The sequence below is a fragment of the Trachypithecus francoisi genome, unplaced genomic scaffold (assembly GCF_009764315.1).
Source record: "Trachypithecus francoisi isolate TF-2019V2 unplaced genomic scaffold, Tfra_2.0 Lachesis_group13, whole genome shotgun sequence".
Taxonomy (NCBI): Eukaryota; Metazoa; Chordata; class Mammalia; order Primates; family Cercopithecidae; genus Trachypithecus; species Trachypithecus francoisi.
The window spans coordinates 108,213,662-108,235,648 of record NW_022681458.1 but is presented as its reverse complement, the minus strand read 5'-3'; the positions used below and the strand labels follow the sequence as shown (position 1 = coordinate 108,235,648).

Below are 21,987 nucleotides of genomic sequence, written 5' to 3'. Positions count from 1 at the left end.
AAGCATTGGGAATAGTGCTTAGTAAATAATAAGTAACTTTTTAAGGGTTTGCTGTTAATATTACCGGTTTCACAGCACATACTATCAGTAATTACCTTCTATATTTTGTCTCTGCGCTAGAATATAAGCATTTTAGGTTCTAGGATCCCATCTGCTTAGTTCACTCATGTATACCTATTACCTAGAACAGTGCTCTGTACATAGTATCCAGTCTGGAGATTGAATGAATGGAATCTCTTTTCTCCTTTTCAGTGTTCACCTTTTAATTCTTTGTGTAAACCCCAGTCACTGTCCATCCAAACTTTCAACATTTTGTTTGCTAGAACAAGGTTAATCTATATTGTAGTTAAAATCATTCTCCTTGGCTTCTCTTAAAATGTGTTCATCTATTAACTTGGCCGGGCGCGGTGGCTCAAGCCTGTAATCCCAGCACTTTGGGAGGCCGAGACGGGCGGATCATGAGGTCAGGAGATCGAGACCATCCTGGCTAACACGGTGAAACACCATCTCTACTAAAAAATACAAAAAACTAGCCGGGCGTGGTGGCGGGCGCCTGTAGTCCCAGCTACTCAGGAGGCTGAGGCAGGAGAATGGCGTGAACCCAGGAGGCGGAGCTTGCAGTGAGCTGAGATCCGGCCACTGCACTCCAGCCTGGGCGACAGAGCAAGACTCCGTCTCAAAAAAAAAAAAATGTGTTCATCTTTTAACTCAAGCTTCCTGTTCCTCCTGGGGTCAGTACTAAGTTTCTTCTTTTCTCTTTTTCTTTTTGAGAGGGAGTCTCGTTCTGTCGCCCAGGCTGGAGTACAGAGGTGCAATCTCAGCTCACTGCAACCTCTGCCTCCCGGGTTCCAGGGATTCTCCTACCTCAGCCTCCCTAGTAACTGGGATTACAGTTGCACAACCACCACGCCAGGCTAATTTTTGTATTTTAGTAGAGATGGGGTTTCACCATGTTGGCCAGGCTGGTCTCGAACTCCTGACCGCAAGTGATCCACCTGCCTCAGCTTCCTAAAGTGCTGGGATTACACGCATAAGCCACCGTGCCCAGCCTAATACTAAGTTTCTAATCTTAATTTCAAATATATCCACATTTTTTAATGTTATTCTCATTTATTTTTTAGGACATTTTAAATGAAAAATGTCATAAGCAAAAAAGGAGCATTATAATACTCAGTACTTACCACTCAGAATTAATAGTTGCTAACCTTTGTTATATTGGCTGGAGATCTTTTTTAAAAATAAAATAGGCCAGGCGCGGTGGCTCACACCTGTAATCCCAGCACTTTGGGAGGCCGAGGCGGGCGGATCACGAGGTCAAGAGATCGAGACCATCCTGGCTAACACAGTGAAACCCCATCTCTACTAAAAATACAAAAAATTAGCTGGGCGTGGTGGTGGGCACCTGTAGTCCCAGCTACTCGGGAGGCTGAGGCAGGAGAATGGCGTGAACCCGGGAGGCGGAGCTTGCAGTGAGCCGAGATGGCGCCACTGACCTCTAATCTGGACCTGGACGACAGAGTGGGACTCCGTCTCAAAAAATAAATAAATAAATAAAATAAAATAATACAGATGTGATTTGAAGTCCCTTCTCTGTCTTAACCAATCCCTTTCATTTCCCTCTCCAGAGGTAATTACTAACCTGAAATAGGTATATACCCTTCCCATCCATGCTTGTGTGGTTTTTAAATTTTTATATTTGTTACATTGAGTTCATAGAGTTACATAGAGTTCATTCTGCTTTTTGACTAAACATTCTGACATTCTTTGGACTTATGTTTGTACCTATAGTTTTAGTTCATTTCATTTTAATCGTTCCATGGTATCATGCATCATGAATATGCCACAGTTGATTTTACTTTAAAAAGAAAAAACCAATTTTCCTATTAATACATTTGGTCTTTCCCATTCTTTGCTTTTAAATAAAACAATGCAGTGTATATTTTTGTACATGTCCCTTTGTATAAGGCGTTTCCTTAGGGTGCATCTACACCATGAGTGGAAATTTAGAGCCATAGGATATGTGGGATTTAAAATTCATTTGATAGCACAAACTGTTTTCTAAAGTGGATCACAGTGTATGAGAGGCCCAGTGTCTTCCCCATTTCTCCACTCAGAATGCAGCACATTCATGTAATACCTTACCTCTCCATATAACTTTTTCCCTAAAAGTAATTTGTTTCATATAGTCTTAACAAGACTCCAATAATAAATTATTCTCACATTCTTCAACTACCAAAAGTCTTTCCTTCTTGCTTATAATGTCCTCCTAAAGTTATTATTTATATTAGTTGATAAGTGTCATCATTAACCTCTTCAGGATTTAATAAACTCTTAGGTCAAGGGAGTTCATTCTCTTTACTCTTTTTAAATTTAGCTGATATTCATTAAAGCTATAGTGCCTTCTGTGGTTATTTGGTAAATTTTTGTTAGATGACAGTAACTGTTTACAAATCACATACACATTTAACATTTTGAAATGTCAGTGCTTATATTCTTGTTCAAGTGACTGACAAAGTGACTGTAAATGTGAATTTCCACTATTTCTAAATACAGCATAAACAGTGCTCTTTGCCTTTCTTTCTAGAGGCATTTGACCAGTTTGGTTGTGCCAATTTATAACCTCAGGTAGAACTTGATATGGGGATATGAGTTGCTTTTGTGCATTTGATTTTCTTTATAGATGTGCCTGCCTGGTTATATTTCTGTCTCTGAGAAAAAAAACATAACATATTATGTAATGAAACGGGATTGGATAGCTAGATAGTGATAAGGAAGCAACAACCCATTTTTTAAGACTTTGCCAAATTCTGTTCAGATAACATCAATAATGTAACTCTTTTTCTCCTAAATATTTTTGTGAAAAATATTTTTACCTGTAGGAGTGAGATTTATTTCCCACATATAAATTAACAAATGATTTTTAAATATTGTGTTAACCTAGAGTAAATTGACTTTCCTTGTGTGAAATTTGAATATTTATTGTTGGGGCTACCTAACTTTTCAATTCTTTTGTGTTATGAAACCAAAACTTAGACCCCAAGTATAATAAAGTGATATTTTGAATTGTCAGTATCAATATTGCATTTTTGTTGTTAATACTTCTAATTAAAATTTTCACTGGAGAAACTACTTGTCTTTAAACTTCATATATACTAGTTTGCCCTTGAAAGTGTTGATCCTAATTCTGCCTTGCTTTGTTACATAGAGGAAGGTACTTAATCATGCATATTTATCATTTGTAAGCTACTGCCTTCACATTGTTCCTTAGCCACAAACTCTGAATCCTTATTGCCACCCAAGTTTGCATAGTTGGTACTCATCATCACAAGTCATAGGAGGATTAAGAGAAACAGAATGGTTGTATAATTTCTGACAGTTCTGATTAGTTTGGTAGTAATTACTCCTGGTGACCATTAATACAAAGTTAATAGTACTATCTTCTTGTACACAAAAAAAGGTACATAGCTCCTCTTCATGTGAAAAGAATAAATTTACTTTGTTTTAAGTCTAGTACAAAGGAGTTACCATGTCATAATTACTCTTAAAATAAAAGTGCTCCATAAACATAAATTGTCGCTCTTCTTGGTACCTACAGATGATGATACAGTATTGCAGGTAAGAGCCTGAAATGGAGTACTAGTCTGTCCAATTCAAATCCTGGTTTCCATACTTCCTGGCTGTGTGACGTTGGACAAATTACTTGATTTTTTTATGTGCCTTAGTTTCCTAATCTGTTGCAGGACAGAGTGATAATGGGACATACTTCTTAGAACTGTTGTGTGTGTTTTAAATGAATTCATTATGAAAAATACTACCACAGGGCCAGGCACATGGTAAATATATATATTAGTATTTGGTTTTGGTGGAGCTGTTTGTATTCTTTTGTAGCTTACCTATTCCTGTGATTTCCCGATCCTTTTCTTTCCCTTGATTTACAAAACCTTTTTTACTTTCAACATTTTGACCCTTTGGAAATAGTTCATATGTATCATCTGCCTTTTGTTTATGTTCTATTTTATTATATAGAAATTTTAAAACTTTGTTCTAAGTTTTATAACTATTTTCCTTTGATGGCTTGTAGATTTTAGTGTCACACTTGGGAAGGATTTCCCACCCAAAAATCATAAAAAGATTTCCTTTATATCCTTGTAGATTCACAGATTTACTTTTTTAAGGTTATGACCTTTAATTTTACCTGTAATTTCCTTTCATTTATGGTTTCGGGTACATGCCATCCTTTTTGTGCATATGTAAACATACATGTGGCCTTTCTCTGGTTATCTACCTGGTAGCACAGGAATTATATATAAGCACATCTCTGACTTGTCCCTAATAAATAGCATGTTGACAGTTAGAATAATTTTTTTGAAGTTGAATATGAATTTTGAACTCATATATCCATCTTAGGTTGACAAAGATTCTGAAAAATTCAGTTTTTTAATTTCAATAATAGTGGGAACTGAGATATATACTTAATGAATGCCTACATTTTGTTCATTTTTTTTTCTCTAAGTTGTCTTCCTGAATTTTGTAAGTTCCTCAGTATCTTTCACTTACTGTACAACTATTTATTATATTAAGACAGTACATTTAATGTACTTCAAAATGTTGTATTAGAGACACGATGTGCCATGTCTATCTTGTAGCTTTCTATACTTGACACCCATGTGCTCACACAACCTTTGGCAAACTGAGAAGTGTAGGCTTCATGGGTTTACCAAAAAGGGTTTGTTTTTGTTTTTCCAGTGAGTACCAAAAGCTGAAACACATCCCTTTTACTTGAAGATTTGGAGAGGGAAAACATTTTTATTTCAAACAAGTTCATTAGATGGGCAGAGTAGCTCACACCTGTAATCCCAGCACTTTGGGAGGTAGGGACAGGGGGATTATTACTTGAGTGCAGGAATTTGAGACCAGCCTGTGCAAAATAGCAAGACCCCATCTCTACAAAAACAATTTGAAAATTAGCTGGGCATAGTGGCGTGTGCCTGTAGTCGCAGTTACTCAGGGGGCCAGTGTAGAAGGATAGCTTGAGCCTCAAAGGTCAAGGCTGCAATGAGTCAGGATTGTGCCACTGAACTCCAACCTGGGTGACAGAGTGAGACCTTGTCTCTAAAAAATTAAAATTAAAAATTAAACAAGTGCATTAATATTTTGGAGAAGAATGCAAAGTTCATATATATATATTTTTTTCTTTTTTGTAGAGATAGGGTTTGCTATGTTGCCCAGGCTTGTCTTGAACTCCTGGTCTCAAGTGATCCTTCCACCTCCACCTCCCAAAGTCCTGAGATTACAGGCCTGAGCCACTATACCCAACAGTTTCTATGAATTTTTAATATTCAATTAGAAGCCTTCAAATGAGAGCCATACACAAAAATGCAAAGCCACTTGTGCACAGTGGTAGGCCTCCTGTCAGTCTACTGTTGTGTAGGGGTAGGGATCAGGACATAGCAAAATCAGGCTTAGCCAACTGCTGATCTAAAGGGATTCTGACCAGGGAAGAGAGCTAACATTTTTGGAGGGCCTGCCCTGTGAGAGAGGCTGTGGTCGGTTCTACATTTAAATCAGTCAGTCCTCACAACAAACCTAGAAGCTAGATATTCTTTTTTCCACTTTGCAGATCAGAAAATTGCAGCTCAGAGAGATTATTTACCGAAAATATAACTAGCAGAGCTGGAATTTAAAACAATATCTAATGCTAGTGCACTTCTCTTTCTTTTGCCATTTCGATATGCCATTGACTCCTTCCCAGGCAATAACTGGTCATTTTGATTCTGAGTCATTCATTTATTTAGTCTGTTATCAAGTGGTGTGGCATATTAGCAAGTTTTGGTCACATACTGGTTGTGTGACTTTGAAGATGTCATTTGACTTCTAGGCAATAATAACTTGAATGCTGAATTGGACTAGGTGATCTGTCAGGTTATTTGGGGTTTCATGGGACCTTGGGATTCTAAGAGGATCTTCTAAGGTGTTCATCTCTTCGATTTTGCCCCTTCCTCACTCTCCCCTGCAGCTGTTGCCTTATTTATTTCTTCAATGGATTAAAAGCCTTGCTTTTATGGAATTACAAAATTAAGAGATTCACGATTAAATTGTAAAGTCACTTTACAAAGAACACAAATAATTTGGTTGCTTAGTGAATGCTGCCATCTTGTGTCTACCATTTTATGAGATAAAAAGCTAAAATTGAGAAAAAATACTTGAAGGATTTTGTTTTGTTTTGTTTTTGGTGTAACTTAAAACAATCATTTGATGTAGTGGCTGGAGTATCTTGGTCAGATTGAGATGACACAGTATCAATTTAAAGTTTTTTGAAATTTTTTTTGATACCCCCTTTTCTATTATCCTTTTGTCAAACATTGTGAAAACTAATATAAGGTTATATCTGGTTCCAAGTGATTGTGTTTCAAAATGGTTTTTGAAGAGTTAGTATAAAATGTGAGTAACTCTATAGTGCATGCTTGGCTGTCTTGGTATTAGGTCTCTTGGTGCTTAGACCTCATTATATGCATATATGTATGCTTATTTCACCTTAAAATTGTACTATCCTGTTTATTGATAGCAAAAATGTCAAAGGACAATGGAAGAGGTATATAATCTTTTTAGAGTTGTTTACTTGCTAGGCTATATTCATTCATACCGAATAAATATAAAATGAAACTGACTTCAAAAATATGACATGGAGAACATTTTGTATTTGGGGTTTGTTTTTGCCTGCCATCCAGACTGGAGTGCATGAGTAGCATGATCATAGCTAACTGTAACCCCCAACTAACGCTGTTCTCCCACCTCAACCTCCTAAGTAACTAGCACTACAGGTGCACACCCCCACACCCAGCTAATTTTTTAATTTTTGTGGAGATGGGGTCACATTGTGTTGCCCATGCTAGTCTTGAGCCCCTGGGCTCAAGTGATCCTCCTGCCTTGGCTTCCCAAAGTGCTGGGATTATAGGCATGAGCCACTGCACCCAGCCAACTTTTTTTTTTTTTTTTTTAAGAACAATGTGGGATTCATTAAAAATGTTCAATGGCTTATTTTTTGTTTTATTTTTTCTGTTGTATTTTAAAAAATCTAGAATGTTATTAGTGTTCTGAATTACAGTCTTAAGTCCATAGAGTTACAGCTCTAGAAGAGAACTCTAAAAATGATGGTTCTTGGAGTTAAAGTGTTTCTGATTGTGATCTTTTTTCTCTCTCCTTATCTATAGATACTATCTCAATAATAACTCTGACTGCATTGTAGCTTCTCAGTACATATCATTTTCCTTCCTCTTCTCTCTTCCGCTTTTAACTAATCAATCCTCTCGGCCTCAGTAACTTATTCAGGTTCACATAGCTAATACATGTTCGAATTCATTGTTACTCAGTGTTCTGACTTTTGTTTCAGAAAATATATAATAAAAACAACTGACAGTAATATTTTTAATTTCTCAGTTTCATGTGGAGTGTTCCATTTCCCTTGGCCATTTTGTTAAAATAGTTTCTTTTGTTTTCATTTTAGGCCACGGAAAGGTATGATATATTTGATCCAAGACAGTCCATTCCAGTCCGGGAATCTACAGTGGTGACAAGGACATGGGACTCCTCCTGCCAGATTACAGATGGTTCACTACAGTTGACATCCTGGCTGACAACTGTGAAAAAGAACCTTGGATTTTTTTTTTTTTTTTTTGTGGGACACCACAATCCCAAATCCAAAGGACACATCAGGTAATACTTGCCTGTCATTGAGAAAAACACATTTCTTTTTCTTGCAAAATCTTACCTATAAAAAGCAAGAAGCTGGCCGGGCACGGTGGCTCACACCTGTAATCCCAGCACTTTGGGAGTCCAAGGTGGGCGGATCACAAGGTCAGGAGATCAAGACCATCCTGGCTAACACGGTGAAACCCCGTCTCTACTAAAAATACAAAAAAAAAATTAGCCGAGCGTGGTGGTGGGCACCTGTAGTCCCAGCTACTCGGGGGGCTGAGGCAGTAGAATGGCGTGAACCCAGAAGGCAGAGCTTGCAGTGAGCCGAGGTGGCGCCACTGCACTCCAGCCTGGGTGACAGAGCGAGACTCCGTCTCAACAAAAACAAAAAAAGAAAGAAAAGCAAGAAGCCAGTGTTTTCAGTAACTTCCCCACCCTGTCCCCACTTTGCAGTTATTTGTTTTCAGAATGAAGCAATTAACTTTGGTATGGGTTATAGTTCAGGAAGACATGGGTTTTTTTTTTTTAATGCAGTTCAGTCTGTCTGTGACTTTAGGATCTCCTTCTCTTTGGCTTTTTTAACTTTTCAGCTGTATTTATCAATTCCTAAAATCCATTTGTTTGTTTGTTTATTTATTTATTTATTTATTGAGACAGAGTCTCACTCTGTCACCCAGGCTGGAGTGCAGTGGCGCAATCTTGGCTCACTGCAAACTCCGCCTCCCAGGTTCAAGCAGTTCTCCTGCCTCAGCCCCCCGAGTAGCTAGGACTACGGGCATGCAGGCACATGCCACCATGCCTGGCTAATTTTTGTATTTTTAATAGAGATAGGGTTTAGCCATGTTGGTCAAGCTGGTCTCAAACTCCTGGCCTCAAGTCATCCGCCTGCCTCAGCCTCCTAAAGCACTGGGATTACAGGTGTGAACCACCACACCTGGCCCTAAAATCCATTTAGATATTTAATTGCAAAACATTCTTTCAGGAAATGAACTTTTGAATTTTTCAAATTGATATAGAGAAAATAAGTTCCACTGGTTTTTTCTCCCCACAAGATTTTATTATGAAAATTTTCAGAAATATAGAAAAGTTGAAAGAATTTTACAGTGAACATCCCTGGAACCACCCCTTGATTTTACCAGTAACATTTTAGCATACTTGCTATAACCTATATCTGTCTATCCCTCTATCAATCTGTTCTTTTTTTTTAAGATGCATTTCAGAATAAGTTGTTTATATCAAGTTCTGCCATTATTGGTTTTTTTTGTTTTGTTTTGTGATAGAGCCTCACTCTGTCACCCAAGCTGGAGTCCAGTGGCGTGATCACAGCTCACTGGAACACACGCGTTTTGGCTTCAAGTGATTCTTGTGCCTCAGCCTCCCAAGTAGCTGCAATTACAGGCGTGCACCACCATACCTGGCTAATTTTTGTATTTTTAGTAGAGTCTGGGTTTTGCCACTTTGCCCAGGATGGTTTTGAACTCCTGAGCTCAAGCAATCCGCCCACCTTGGCCTCACAAAGTGCTGTGATTACAGTCGTGAGCCACCCCACTGGCCAAGTTCTGCTGTTTTTATTACATTTTTTGCAGCTTAAAATGACTGCTATCTTTAGCTGAATCTCTGATACATTAATCCTGTGTGAAAACATTCACTTTCTTAAACTCACTAATGACATGAAAATATACTGTAATCTTATGTATTTGATTTCCTGTGGATTCCATATTCTAGAGTGCTTGGATAATATGTGTTGTTTGTCATTGAATCACTTAATTCAGGAGTCTTCAATGCTGTCTTCATATTGCTCAACATATTTGTTAATCCAGATTTACAAGTGTATTTTGTAATAGAATGTTACTGTTTATTTTATTTATTTATTTATTTTTTTGAGACGGAGTCTTGCTCTGTCGCCCAGGCTGGAGTGCAGTGGCGCGATCTCAGCTCACTGCAAGCTCTGCCTCCCGGGTTTACGCCATTCTCCTGCCTCAGCCTCCCGAGTAGCTGGAACTACAGGCGCCCGCCAACAGGGCCGGCTAATTTTTTGTATTTTTAGTAGAGACGGAGTTTCACCATATTAGCCAGGATGGTCTCGATCTTCTGACCTCGTGATCCACCCGCCTCGGACTCCCAAAGTGCTGGGATTACAGGCATGAGCCACCACACCCAGCCGTTACTCTTTATTTTTAAATTGTTTACTTTTGGAAATATTTCAGGGTAATTTAAGAAATTTGGAATTTTAGGAATCCAGATGAAAATGCTATTATAGGTATCCCTTTGGAGAAGATTTCTAATGTCTTCTAAATACACATATATAATTCTCCAGCCATTACCTTCTACCTTGATCTGGCTCATTCCTTAATGTTTCTTAAGAATTGCCACAAGTAGGGCTGGGCACAGGGTGGCTCACGCCTGTAATCCCAGCACTTTGGGAGGCCGAGGCGGGTGGATCACGAGGTCAGGAGATCGAGACCATCCTGGCTAACACGGTGAAACCTCGTCTCTACTAAAAATACAAAAAATTAGCCAGGCGTGGTGGCGGGCACCTGCAGTCCCAGCTACTTGGAAGGCTGAGGCAGGAGAATGACGTGAACGCAGGAGGCGGAGCTTGCAGTAAGCCGAGATTGCACCACTGCACGCCAGCCTGGGCGACAGAGCAAGACGCCGTCTCAAAAAAAAAAAAAAAAAAAAAAAGAATTGCCACAAGTAAATGTGCATCAAAATCACCCCATATTCTTTTTTTAAATGTACTTATTTATGTGTTAGCAACAGAGACTTGCTATGTTGCCTAGGTTGACCTCAGCCTCCTGGACTCAAGCAGTCATCCTGCCTGACTCCCAAGTAGCTGGGACTACAGCTGGGTACCACTGTGCCTGGCTCACATACTTCATTACTTCATATAGCTCTTTTCTCACTGTATTGTGGTTTTTTTTTAATTTGGATGTATCTAGCACAAAATTATATACTCCTTGAAACCAAGAATTTTGTTCCTGTCTATATTCAACATTATTTCTGGAACATGACAGTAGGTCAGTATCATGCAGTAACTGAATGTAAAAAAGTTTAAAACTGTATTAATGTTTTTTTCTTAAGGTTTCAAGCTCCCTGTAGAATTCGAAAATAACCTTTGCTAATGAGGATGTCTGATACTGTTACTGTAAAAGATGAAACTGCAACAATGAAGGATTTGGAGGCAGAAGTGAAAGATACAACCAGAGTTGAAAATCTTATCAAATCAGAAAACTATGGGAAGATTTTGGTAGAGAAGAATGAACATTGTATTGAGAACAATATAGATCTGCAGGTAAACAGGAATTTTTCTCTGACTATAAATACTAAATATTCAGTATATATTTATGTTTATTTTCATACAAAACTCACTTCTCAGAATTCTGAAAGGGTAAGTTGACCCTTCGTGACATGCTTACTAGCTGGTTTGGGAGCCAGTTGGATTAGCTTGCTGTGAGTCTTAACTTGCTTGTGTCATGTAATATAATTATTTTTATTTGTATGTGGGCTAGTACATTTTTATTGGCTTTCTACTTTCTCATTCCACCCTTTTCGTAATTACCAGTGCTATGAGAGTTTGGAAGTCTCACAGGTAAATTTTGAATTTAACCTAAGAGCTCTTAGAGGAAAGAGAAATAGAATAAAACTGCAAATGATCTACTGGCAAAAACAGCCCTCAGAGGGTTCCTCAGTCACTCAACCAGACTGACAAAAAAGATTTGTGGGCAGGGGGATGTTAATGCTTTTAATGCTGTGCATGTATAATGACTTAAAACTAGCCACTGAGAAGGCTTCTAATTCCAGGCATAAATGGAAACTGAGTTGATTAACAAATCGAAGATAGGTAAAAATGGTCCCGAGTAATAGCATTTCTAGTAGCATTCACTTCTTTGGTAAGGTTTTCCGATTATCTGTTTTCTCAAAATGAAGGGCTAACACTTTTAAACAATTTATTTTATTTTATTTTATTTATTTATTTTTTTTAAGATGGAGTCTTGCTCTGTCGCCCAGGCTGGAGTGCAGTGGTGTGATCTTGGCTCACTGCAGCCTCCCACTCCCAGGTTCAAGCAATTCTCCTCCCTCAGCCTCCCAAGTAGCAAGGACTACATGCATGCACCCCCACACCTGGCTAGTTTTTTCTATTTTAGTAGAGATGGAGTTCCACCGTGTTGCCTAGGCTGTTCTGGAACTGCTGAGCTCCGGCGATCCGCCCGCCTCAGCTTCCCATAGTGCTAGGATTACAGGCGCAAGCTACCACGCCTGGCCCACAGTTTTGTTTTTTTTTTTAATATCTCATCATTTATGAGTCAGGAAATGAAGCAAGGCTTGGGCTGAGTGAATTTTCTATTCTACAAGGTATCCAAAGAGGTACTTTGTTGACATTTAACAGGCTAGTGGACTGGTCTGGAGCATCCCGGACTGCCTCTTGCACCTGTCTGGCACCTAGGTAGGAATGACTGGAGTGCTGGGCTCAGGTGGAATCAGAAGCACCTATTTGGCTCCTCCAACAAGGTCGGTCCAAAGTAGTCAGACTTCTTATGTGGCAGCTCAGGGGTCCCAGAGAGAATGTTCCAAGAAAGCCAAGCAAAGCTGCAAGGTTTCTTTTGACGTAGGCCCAGAAGTTCCAGAATGTTACTTCAGCTATCTTCTTTTGATAACATAAGTCAATAAAGCCAGGCCAGAGGATGGGGAATTAGACCCTACCTCTCAGTAGGAAAGAATTTGTAGCCACCTTTAAACTACCACAAAAAGTTATTCAAAAAAAATTGTTTAGGCCGGGAGTGGTGGCTGTAATCCCAGCACTTTGGGAGGCCGAGGTGAGCGGATCACGAGGTCAGGAGATTGAGACCAACCTGACCAACATGGTGAAACCCCGTCTCTAGTGAAAATACAAAAAAGTAGCCAGGTGTGGTGGTGCGCACCTATAGTCCCAGCTACCAGGGAGCCTGAGGCAGGGGAATCGTTTGAACCCAGGAGGCAGAGGTCACAGTGAGCCGAGATCGCGCCACTGCACTCCAGCCTGGCAACAGAGCAAGACTCCGTCTCAAAAAAATAAAATTAAATTAGCTGGGCATGGTGGCAGGTGCCTATAGTCCCAGCTACTCCAGAGGCTGAGGCAGGAGAATGGCCTGAACCTGGGAAGCAGAGCTTGCAGTGAGCCGAGATAGCACCACTGGGGGCGACAGAGCGAGACTCCGTCTCAAAAAAAAAAAGAAAAAAATTTTTAAAAATTGTTTAACAATGTTTTTGTTTTGCAATTAAAGACTTCTATTTTTGGAGATAATATTCTATCATTCTGTATGCTAAATACTTTGAAGGCTATAAGCCAAAAATTATAGCTTTGCTTTTTTTTCTTTTGTGTTTTCTTTTTTAGCTTCACTTTTTTAAAGTAAAGAAACCTGGTTTTGAGGTGGGGGTTGTGCTTTTTTTGTTTTTCCTTTTAAGACGGAGTCTCGCTCTGTTTCCATACTGGAGTGCAGTGACGTGACTTCGGCTTACTACAACCTCCGCCTCCGGGTTCAAGCGATTCTCCTGCCTCAGCCTCCCAAGTAGCTGGGACTACAGGCATGCGCCACTGTGCCCAGCTAATTTTTGTATTTTTTGTAGAGACAGGGTTTCACTATGTTGGCCAGGATGGTGTCGATCTCTTGACCTCATGATCCGGCCACCTCGGCCTCCCAAACTGCTGGGATTATAGGCATGAGCCACCACTCCTGGCCAAGAAACCTGTTTTTAAAGGTTTTCTCATTCTTTCATTCAGTCAAAAACTGTCTTTTTTCCCTATTGTGTACCAGACACCAAGTTAGACAATGATAGCAATTCCTCCGGCTATAAAAATGCATTTAGGCCCCACTTACAGTCAAGTGGTAATCATCTAAGAAATTGAGAAGAATAACATATTTTTTTCCCAGTCATTTTTACTAATAGCACTTTTTAAAACAACAAAAAATTGCCATGCCTGTAATCAGTACACTCAGTGATGGCAGCCTGCCAGTGTCCTGATTGCATCAGAGAAAATCTCCTAAAATTCTATTGCATTTGTGATTGAAATAATAAAATACTTCATTTTAGCCTCTTTTCTACACCTAGTATTTCTTCTAGATCATGCTTATCAACAAGTCATTAACTTGGGTTATTGCATTTCCTACCATGTCTGTTGTGTTGCCCTTGGCAGTATGCCACAAGAACATTCTGATGACCACTTTTGCATCATGGCCCAGTTGTTTGTAGTATAAGAAAATTTCCCACATGACCCAAACCTTTTATTGAAAATCTCTTTACCAAGGAAATACCATAGTAAACAAACATGGGTATGGTCTTTAACCTCTTGTTTCCTATAGCATAGTGACTGTAATGATTTGGGAGGAGGGAAAAAGCAAATGTGAGAATTTATTTTATGTTAATCTGGTGAATGCCATATTCATTTTTTATTCAAGTATTTATTAATAATTTACTACATGGGGTGGGCGCGGTGGCTCACGCCTGTAATCCCAGCACTTTGGGAGGCCAAGGTGGGCAGGTCACGAGGTCAGGAGTTCAAGCTGACCAACAGGGTGAAACACCGTCACTACTAAAAACAAAAAAAAATTAGCTGGGCATGGTGGCGCACGCCTGTAATCCCAGCTACTTAGGAGGCTGAGGCAGGAGGATCACTTGAACCTGGGAGGTGGAGGTTGCAGTGAACTGAGATCATGCCACTGCACTCCAGCCTAGGTGACAGAGCGAGACTCTGTCTCAAAATAATAATAATAATAATAATGTATTATATGTAAGAATACTGACTCTGCTTTGAGCTTTTAAGGCCCATGATGCCTTCATCTAAGGTGTCTGGCAAGGGGTATACAGTTGAAATACCTTGTGTAGAACAGATTTAATGGAAATTCAGAATTGGAAGTCAATAAAACTGGAAAATTGGTTTCTTCTGTGTTTTCATTTAAAATATTGTAAAACAAAGTTCACTGTTTTAAGCATCAGCAGGGAATAAGTGTTTTGTTTTAAAAAGTCTGGTTAATACGGAGTTACTTTTAACTTAATGTGGAGTTAACTATTCTAACATACTACCAGATATTTCATCTTCCTTTGGCACATCTAAGGTATTGCCTAAAGGTTGTCATCTTAAATAACAACTGCTACTTTTCACTCATAAGTTTGGATGTATGTAGCAAATAATGTAGGTTTTCTATTGAGATTTTTGAATACACTGTTACTTTATTCTAATAGAGTGACAAGATTATTCCCTACTTGGCTCTCATTCTGAAAATCAGCTACCATGAATATTATAACTTATGTCTGTTATCTTGCTTCAGCATAGTAATATTTAAAGTGATTAAAGGAAACAGAAATGTTTACCTTCCAAAAGAAGCATTCATTTCATTCATTTATATAAAAAAACTGCACTTTTGTTATATACATTTTGAGTGAAGTCATTTTTAATTAAGGGATGTTACAGCCTCTTTTGTACTATGAAGAGACCTTATGATTTTCTTTCTGTTAAGGATAGTGTTTACATAAAAAATAATTCCGTCAAACTAGAGAGAGGCCAACAGACATTACATGTCATCTCAAGTGGTTCCAAGCAGAGATTATCTCAAAGAGCTCTTTGACCATTTAATTTATAAATAATTCTACTTGTGTTTTCTACTTCTACTAGTTTTCTCTTCCTAATTTTAAAAAATGTTGTGTTTCTTATTCAGGGTTTTGTTTTGGACTGTAATCTTTTATAGAAGTTTTAGGATTACGTTCATAAGAATTTCTTAATACTTCAGAGCTAATTCAAGAAATCTGTGTGCATTAATGTCAGGAAATTAACTTTCCCACATAATTGCCTTGGAGTTGTTCTGAATTGTTGATTATGGTCTCAAATAATTATCTGACAGGTTTTTGGTTAGGAATTTTTCTACTGCCACACACTGTTCCTATTGAGAATGTGGAGGTACATTTCAGGCTTTATATTTTTATGAAACATTTGGAAGGTTGGGCTGGTGGATTCCAGGTTTCTAAATCCAGAAAAATGTATTTTGTTAGACTGTGAGTATCCCTAATCTTTAACATGGGTTAATTGGATGGTGGGGAGTAGTTGCCTTAATTTCCTGTGTATAACTCACCGATGGGTCTCCATTGTTTGATTTTCTTCACGGATAGGTTTTTCAGATTACATTTAGACTAAATTAGCCTGGTGTGGTGGCACATAACTGTAATCCCAGCACTTTGGGGAAGGCCGAGGCAAGCAGATCGCTTGAGCTCGAATTCAAGACCACCCTGGGCAACATGGCGAAACCCCGTCTCTACCAAAAAAAAAAATACAGAAATTAGCTGGGTGTGCTTAAATGCACCTGTAGTCCCAGCTACTCGAGAAGCTGAGGTGGGAGAACTGCTTGAGCAAGGGAGATTGAGGTTGCAGTGAGCTGAAACCATGCTACTCTACTCCAGCCTGGGTGACAGAGTGAGACCCTGTCTTAAAAAATAATAATAATAATAAACTTAGGGTAAATTATTTGTGTTGATATTTACAGTCATTTGTTTTAAATATAAAATTCAGAACCCTGTGCTCTGCTTATTAAAGGTTCAAACTCAACTTTCCCATCCTTTTACAATTGTATCTTTGTACTTAACAAATAGTTTGTCCAGGGGTGTTCATCTGTATACATGTGTATGTACACACAATTCAAAACATATTTGGGAACAGTTCAAACAATGCCTCTCCTCCACATTATTATTAACAATAGGATAGCAAGTCCACATTGTGTTGGTAACCCTTGTCATGGAGAAAATAAGAGAGCTGATTTTTCTTAAAAACTAGGCCTTTTGTGCCAGAGTCAATGAATAGCTCTGACATACATGAGTTAATTTTCCACACACAGAGTTGGCTAAAGTACGTATTGTGTGTATTCTGTTTCAGTAGTAAGCCCTTCGATAATCAAGATGAGACTCTTACATCTTGTGTCCGTCCCTCAAGTTAATTCCAATGCGTTTCTTTGAAAGGGGTTTGGACAAGAAAGCAATGAATCTAATAAGACTGTCAGAAAAGTTCAGAACACAATGCCACACTTCTTCGACAATGAGGGCAATACATAACGAATTCCCTCATTTGCTTGGAAAGTATTGATGAAGCAATTATCTTATTTCATTAATCTGTTAAGAAATGAAGTATTTTTTTTTAAGGACTGAATAAAAATCTCTTTATATAAAATCATTCAAATAATAATCTTAGCTATTTCCTGTTTGTCAAACAAAGATTAAAAGGATGTGTGTGGCCAAGCATCGTGGCTCATGCCAGCGCTTTGGGAGGCCGAAGCAGGAGGTTTGCTTGAGTCCAGGACTTTGAGACTAGCCTGGACAACACAGGAAGACTTTGTCTCTACAAAAAATAAAAATAAAAAAATTAGCCATGTGTCACGGTACACACCTGTAGTCACAGTTGCTTGGGAGGCTAAGGCGGGTAGATGACTTGAGTCCAGGAGATGGAGGCTGCAGTGAGTTAGGATTGCACCAGTGCACTCCAGCCTGGGCAACAGTAAGACCTCTCCCTTAAAAAAACTAAATTTAAAACAAAAAAAAAAGGATGGCCAGGCGCAGTGGTTCACACCTGTAATTCCAGGACGTTGGGAGGACGAGGCAAGCAGAATGCTTGAGTCCAGGAGTGTGAGACCAGTTGAGGCAACATAGCAAATCCCCTTCTCTACAAAAAACACAATTAGTCAGGCTTGGCGGCTACTCAGGAGGCTGAGGTGGGAGGATCACCTGAGCCCAGGAGGTCAAGGCTGCAGTGAGCTGTGATTGCGCCACTGGACTCCAGCCTGGGTGAGAGAGTGAGAGCCTGTCTCAGAAAAAAAAAAAGATATATGTAATGTACCTAGTACATAGAGCCTGGCAAATGGTGGGTACTATTAACAATGTTTTAATAATTATCATAATTGTTACTATTTATTAGCAATAGCACGATTATATGGCTTCTCAAAGATCTGTCCCTTTATTGTCATGCAAGATAGATTTTTTTCTTTAGTAATAAAATAAAGAGTAAAACTTACTTTTAATATAACCTCCCCACATTTTCAGTACGGTAGTTTTATTTCTATTAAGTTCTATATCTGTATGCTGTATTTTTATTGTTTTTATTAATATTGAATGAGTTCAACTTTTTAAAACTTACGATACATTTTCCATAGTATATTTTTATAATTATTTCTAGGATTTGGTGCTCTTTCTACTGAACTTGGGTCATGTGCACATATGGTAGCTCTTTTAAGCACATTTACTTTTCATGGTGCTTTCTTGTGATGTGTAAAGATGTTGGCTACATCTTGTAGATGTAGAAATGCTTTTGCATACTTACACAGTTTGTACTTCTTTGGATAATTTTTATGTACACCACCAGCAGGATGGGATGATCCTGTATCTTCATTTATTATAAGGAATAACTATAAACCAGAGTTTGTGACTTTCTCCACATACTTATATTAGAATCTTAAGAGTGAGGCCTTCGAATACTTATCTCTGTGCTTTCTGGCTCAAAGGATTAAATGTTAAAAACAAATTAGTGATTGTGTTTGGCTTATTGATTTTTAAAATAGCTCTCCCACCTCAGGGAACTTTGTATTTTTCTTCTATTCCAGTAGAAATTAGCATCCTGGCATCTATTATTTTTACTGCCCTGACCTTAACTAGACACGGAACATTTTAATTCATTATCTTCCTTATAATTGCCACTAGTCTTTACTATTACCTAGAAAAGTACTGAGAATTTGTAAGCACTTCAGGGTGTTTTGAGTCTGGTTGAAAGGGTGTAACCATTATAATTTTTCTTCATAACAATTATTAATTACAAAGAGAAAATTATTCCTATTTTTTAAATGTCAGATTTTCTTAGTTGAGTGATACTTAATTGGTTATTTTTGTGCTAATGCATATATAACTCATAAGGATTGCTCTGTTTTCTTCAGTTCTCCGAATTCTAGTAGCTGGTAGCTCTGACAACATATTAGTATCAATTTCAAACTGAAATTCTATTAAGGATGTTTCATATTCTGCACCCATTTTTTGGCCTAGTTCCTGTTTTATACTTCAGTATAAAACAACATAAATTATAAATTGGGGACTTTGTCCCTAAGCCTTCTGAATTCTAGTTTAGATAGCATTTCTCTGGACCAATACAGGTCTATTAAAGAAGCTGCTAAATTTTTACTGTGATTGTGAAATTCTGCTAAGGGTGAAAAGTATGCTCTAAACAATAAAATCCTTTTTTAAAATAATTACATATCAAATAGAGGGAATTCCTATTTAAAGCCAAATCTGGCTGCCAAGTAGATTACAAAAATATGAAATAAAGTATGTTTACTTTAATAAACAACTTGTATTCTCTGCTTTGTTGTGTGTGTATGGCATATTTTCTAGTACATATAATTTCTAAATAAATTATGTTATTGAATAATGCCACTTTGGCAATTTATAGTTTACTTATATAGTAGTGTATTGGTTTTCTGTTGCTGCATAAAAATTACCACAAACATAGAGGCTTAAAAAACAACACCCGTTATCAACTCACAGTGGGCCCAACTGGGTTGCCGTTTAGGGTTCTGTGAGGCCAAAGTCAAAGGTGTCAGCCAGACTGGGCCGTTTTCTCAAGACTTTGGGAAAGAATTTGCTTCAAGGCTCATTCCAATTGTTGACACACCTTAGTTTGTTGAAGCTGTAGGTGTGAGGTCCTGTTTTTTGGCTGGTTGTCAGTAAAGGCCACTGTGTTCCAAGAGGCTGCTCATAGTCCTTACATGGCCCCTCTATCTTCAAAGCCATCAGTGGTATGTCAAGTCCTTCTCACGCTTTAAATCTCTCTGAATTGGCCCCACGCTCCCACCAGAGAAAAAGTCTCAGCTTTTATAGGGCTCACTTGATTGAATCAGACTCACCTGAATCTTAGATTGTATCTTAAGACCATCTGGCTTGGAGCTTAGTTAACAAATGCAAAATCTAGCAGGGCGTGGTAGTTCACACCTGTAATTCCAGCACTTTGGGAGGCCAAGGCGGGCTGCTCACTTAAGGTCAAGAGTTTGATACTAGCCTCGCCAACATGGTGAAACCCTTGTCTCTACTAAAAATACAAAAATTAGCGTGGCATGGTGGTGGGCACCTGTAATCTGAGCTACTTGGGAGGCTGAGGCGGGAGAATCGCTTAAAACTGGGAGGCGGAGGTTGCAGTGAGCCAATATCATGCCACTGCACTGCAGCCTGGGCAACAGTGAGACTCAGTCTCAAAACAAAACGAAACAAAAAAAAGAGCAAAATCCTTTCTCAGCAGTACCTTGATTTGTGTTTGATTAAATAACCAGTGGATGGGAATCTTTTGGGCCATCTTTAGAATTCTGTCTGCCTTGGCCGGGCGCGGTGGCTTACACCTGTAATCCCAGCACTTTGGGAGGCCGAGGCGGGCAGATCACAAGGTCAGGAGATGGAGACCACAGTGAAACCCTGTCTCTACTAAAAGTACAAAAAATTAGCCAGGCGCGGTGGCGGGCGCCTGTAGTCCCAGCTACTGGGGAGGCTGAGGCAGGAGAATGGCGTGAGCCTGGGAGGCGGAGCTTGCAGTGAGCCAAGATCGCGCCACTGCACTCCAGCCTGGGCAACAGAGTGAGACTCCGTCTCAAAAAAAAAAAGAATTCTGTCTGCCTCAGGTAGAATTTAATCCACAATAAAGTTTTTTTAAAGATATTAATTGCACTGGACTAAGATTCTGAAGATCTGGGGTTCCTTTTGACTTTAGTAACTGATTCTGGACCATGAGGTCTTTAAGACCAGGAACTATGTCTTATTCATCTTCATAGCCCTAGTGCCTAGCACAATGTCTGGTGTACAGCAGGAACCTAAAACATGTTTATTAAATGAAGTCAAATTAAGATAATTTTACTTCTCTGTATCTTCCTTTATCTTTTCCTCATTTTCATCAAAGCCTCCTTATAGATTAAAAGTGAGATAGTTAATACATGTGTGAGTCTATGAATATTCTCAAGCATTACGACAGGGACAATATACAGCATCCCCATTTTATAGATTTTTTAAAATTATCATTTGTTAGATTAAGTAATTTATCTTAATCTCATTGCTAATAAGCAGAGGCAGCACACTGGTTTTCTGACATGGTCAGTTCCTAACCTTTAATAATCAATTACATTTATAACACGTTAGAGTTTTCGAAGCCCCTTTATTAGCTACGCTTTCATTGAATCCTTTCAAGAATCCTGTGAATTAGTGCGAATAGTATGAACTTTTAGGTAAAAGTAAACCAAAGTAATTTGACCATGGTTGCCCACTAATAAGAAGCAAATTCAAAAATTTAAGTTCAGCTCTTTTCCATATGAATACAGGATTTACATTGCTAGTTAATGACCTCTTTCATTTTAAAATTTTTAATAGAAGATTTTATACCAGTGATACTTAAAATTACAAGAAATTAAAGCAGAGGACTGAGAGTAAGTCACAAATTATTTTCCCTTCTACTTCCTCATAACTCATTTAGTTATGTGCATTTTCGTAGTTATTCACCTGTTGCTTTTCTCCCACTTATTTTTTTTTCCTGTAAGCCCTAGAGATGATGGCATCTACCACCTAGTCTAGATGGTAGCATAACTTATTTTACTTACATTGTTAGACGTGAGTTACGGGTAATTAGAAATCCTCTTGAACAAATTAGAGAGTAGGTAAAAACAGAAGGCAATACCAACATGCAGAAGCCCTCTTAGGCAGCACTGCCATATGCATGTGTGCACACGCATACTGTTTTCTTCTATATAAGAAACAAAATCATTTTTCTTTTATTTTTTCTATTTTCTTTTTGTTGTTATTCTGTAGTTTGTGTAATCTAGGGTTAAAATCCCAAGAATACAGTGCTTTTTAATTTTGAAGGACTTTTGGCTCAAAATGGGAGCAGGACATACTGATAATGTAGACTCTTGTTTCTGTTGACTCTACAAGGAAGACCTTTTTGAAATAAAATGATGGGGGTTTTTTTGTTGTTGTTTTTAATGTAAAGCATACTAGTCTGGATATTAAGGATTTTGAATCTGTTTTATGTTTGGTACCAGACTGGCTCCCTCATGTTAAGAAGTAAAAATGATAGATACTTGGGCCATGTACTATTTGGTGTTGGGTTTGGGGAGGAAAATTGGAAGAAAGAACGAAAGGAAGGACAGGCAGATGGAAGGAAGGAATGTAGGAAGGAATGTTTAAAACCTATCTGGCTCTGGTTTGTTTAAAACCTATGTGGCTCTGGCTCACAGGTGCTTCAGCTGGTTTCCCAAACCA

The 21,987-nt window shown here is 38.6% G+C and overlaps 1 protein-coding gene across 17 annotated transcripts in view; it reads left to right on the top strand.

Moving 5' to 3' along the window:
- R3HDM1 (R3H domain containing 1) overlaps nucleotides 1–21,987 on the top strand; it is a 198,964-nt gene that overhangs the window by 65,899 nt on the left and 111,078 nt on the right. For all 17 annotated transcript variants that reach the window (XM_033231669.1, XM_033231661.1, XM_033231657.1 and 14 more), the window contains exons 2-3: nucleotides 7,505–7,713; nucleotides 10,780–10,990. In XM_033231669.1, coding sequence (XP_033087560.1) covers nucleotides 10,820–10,990 — 171 coding nt within the window. In that variant the 5' untranslated portion in view covers nucleotides 7,505–7,713; nucleotides 10,780–10,819. The remainder of the gene's footprint in view (nucleotides 1–7,504; nucleotides 7,714–10,779; nucleotides 10,991–21,987) is intronic.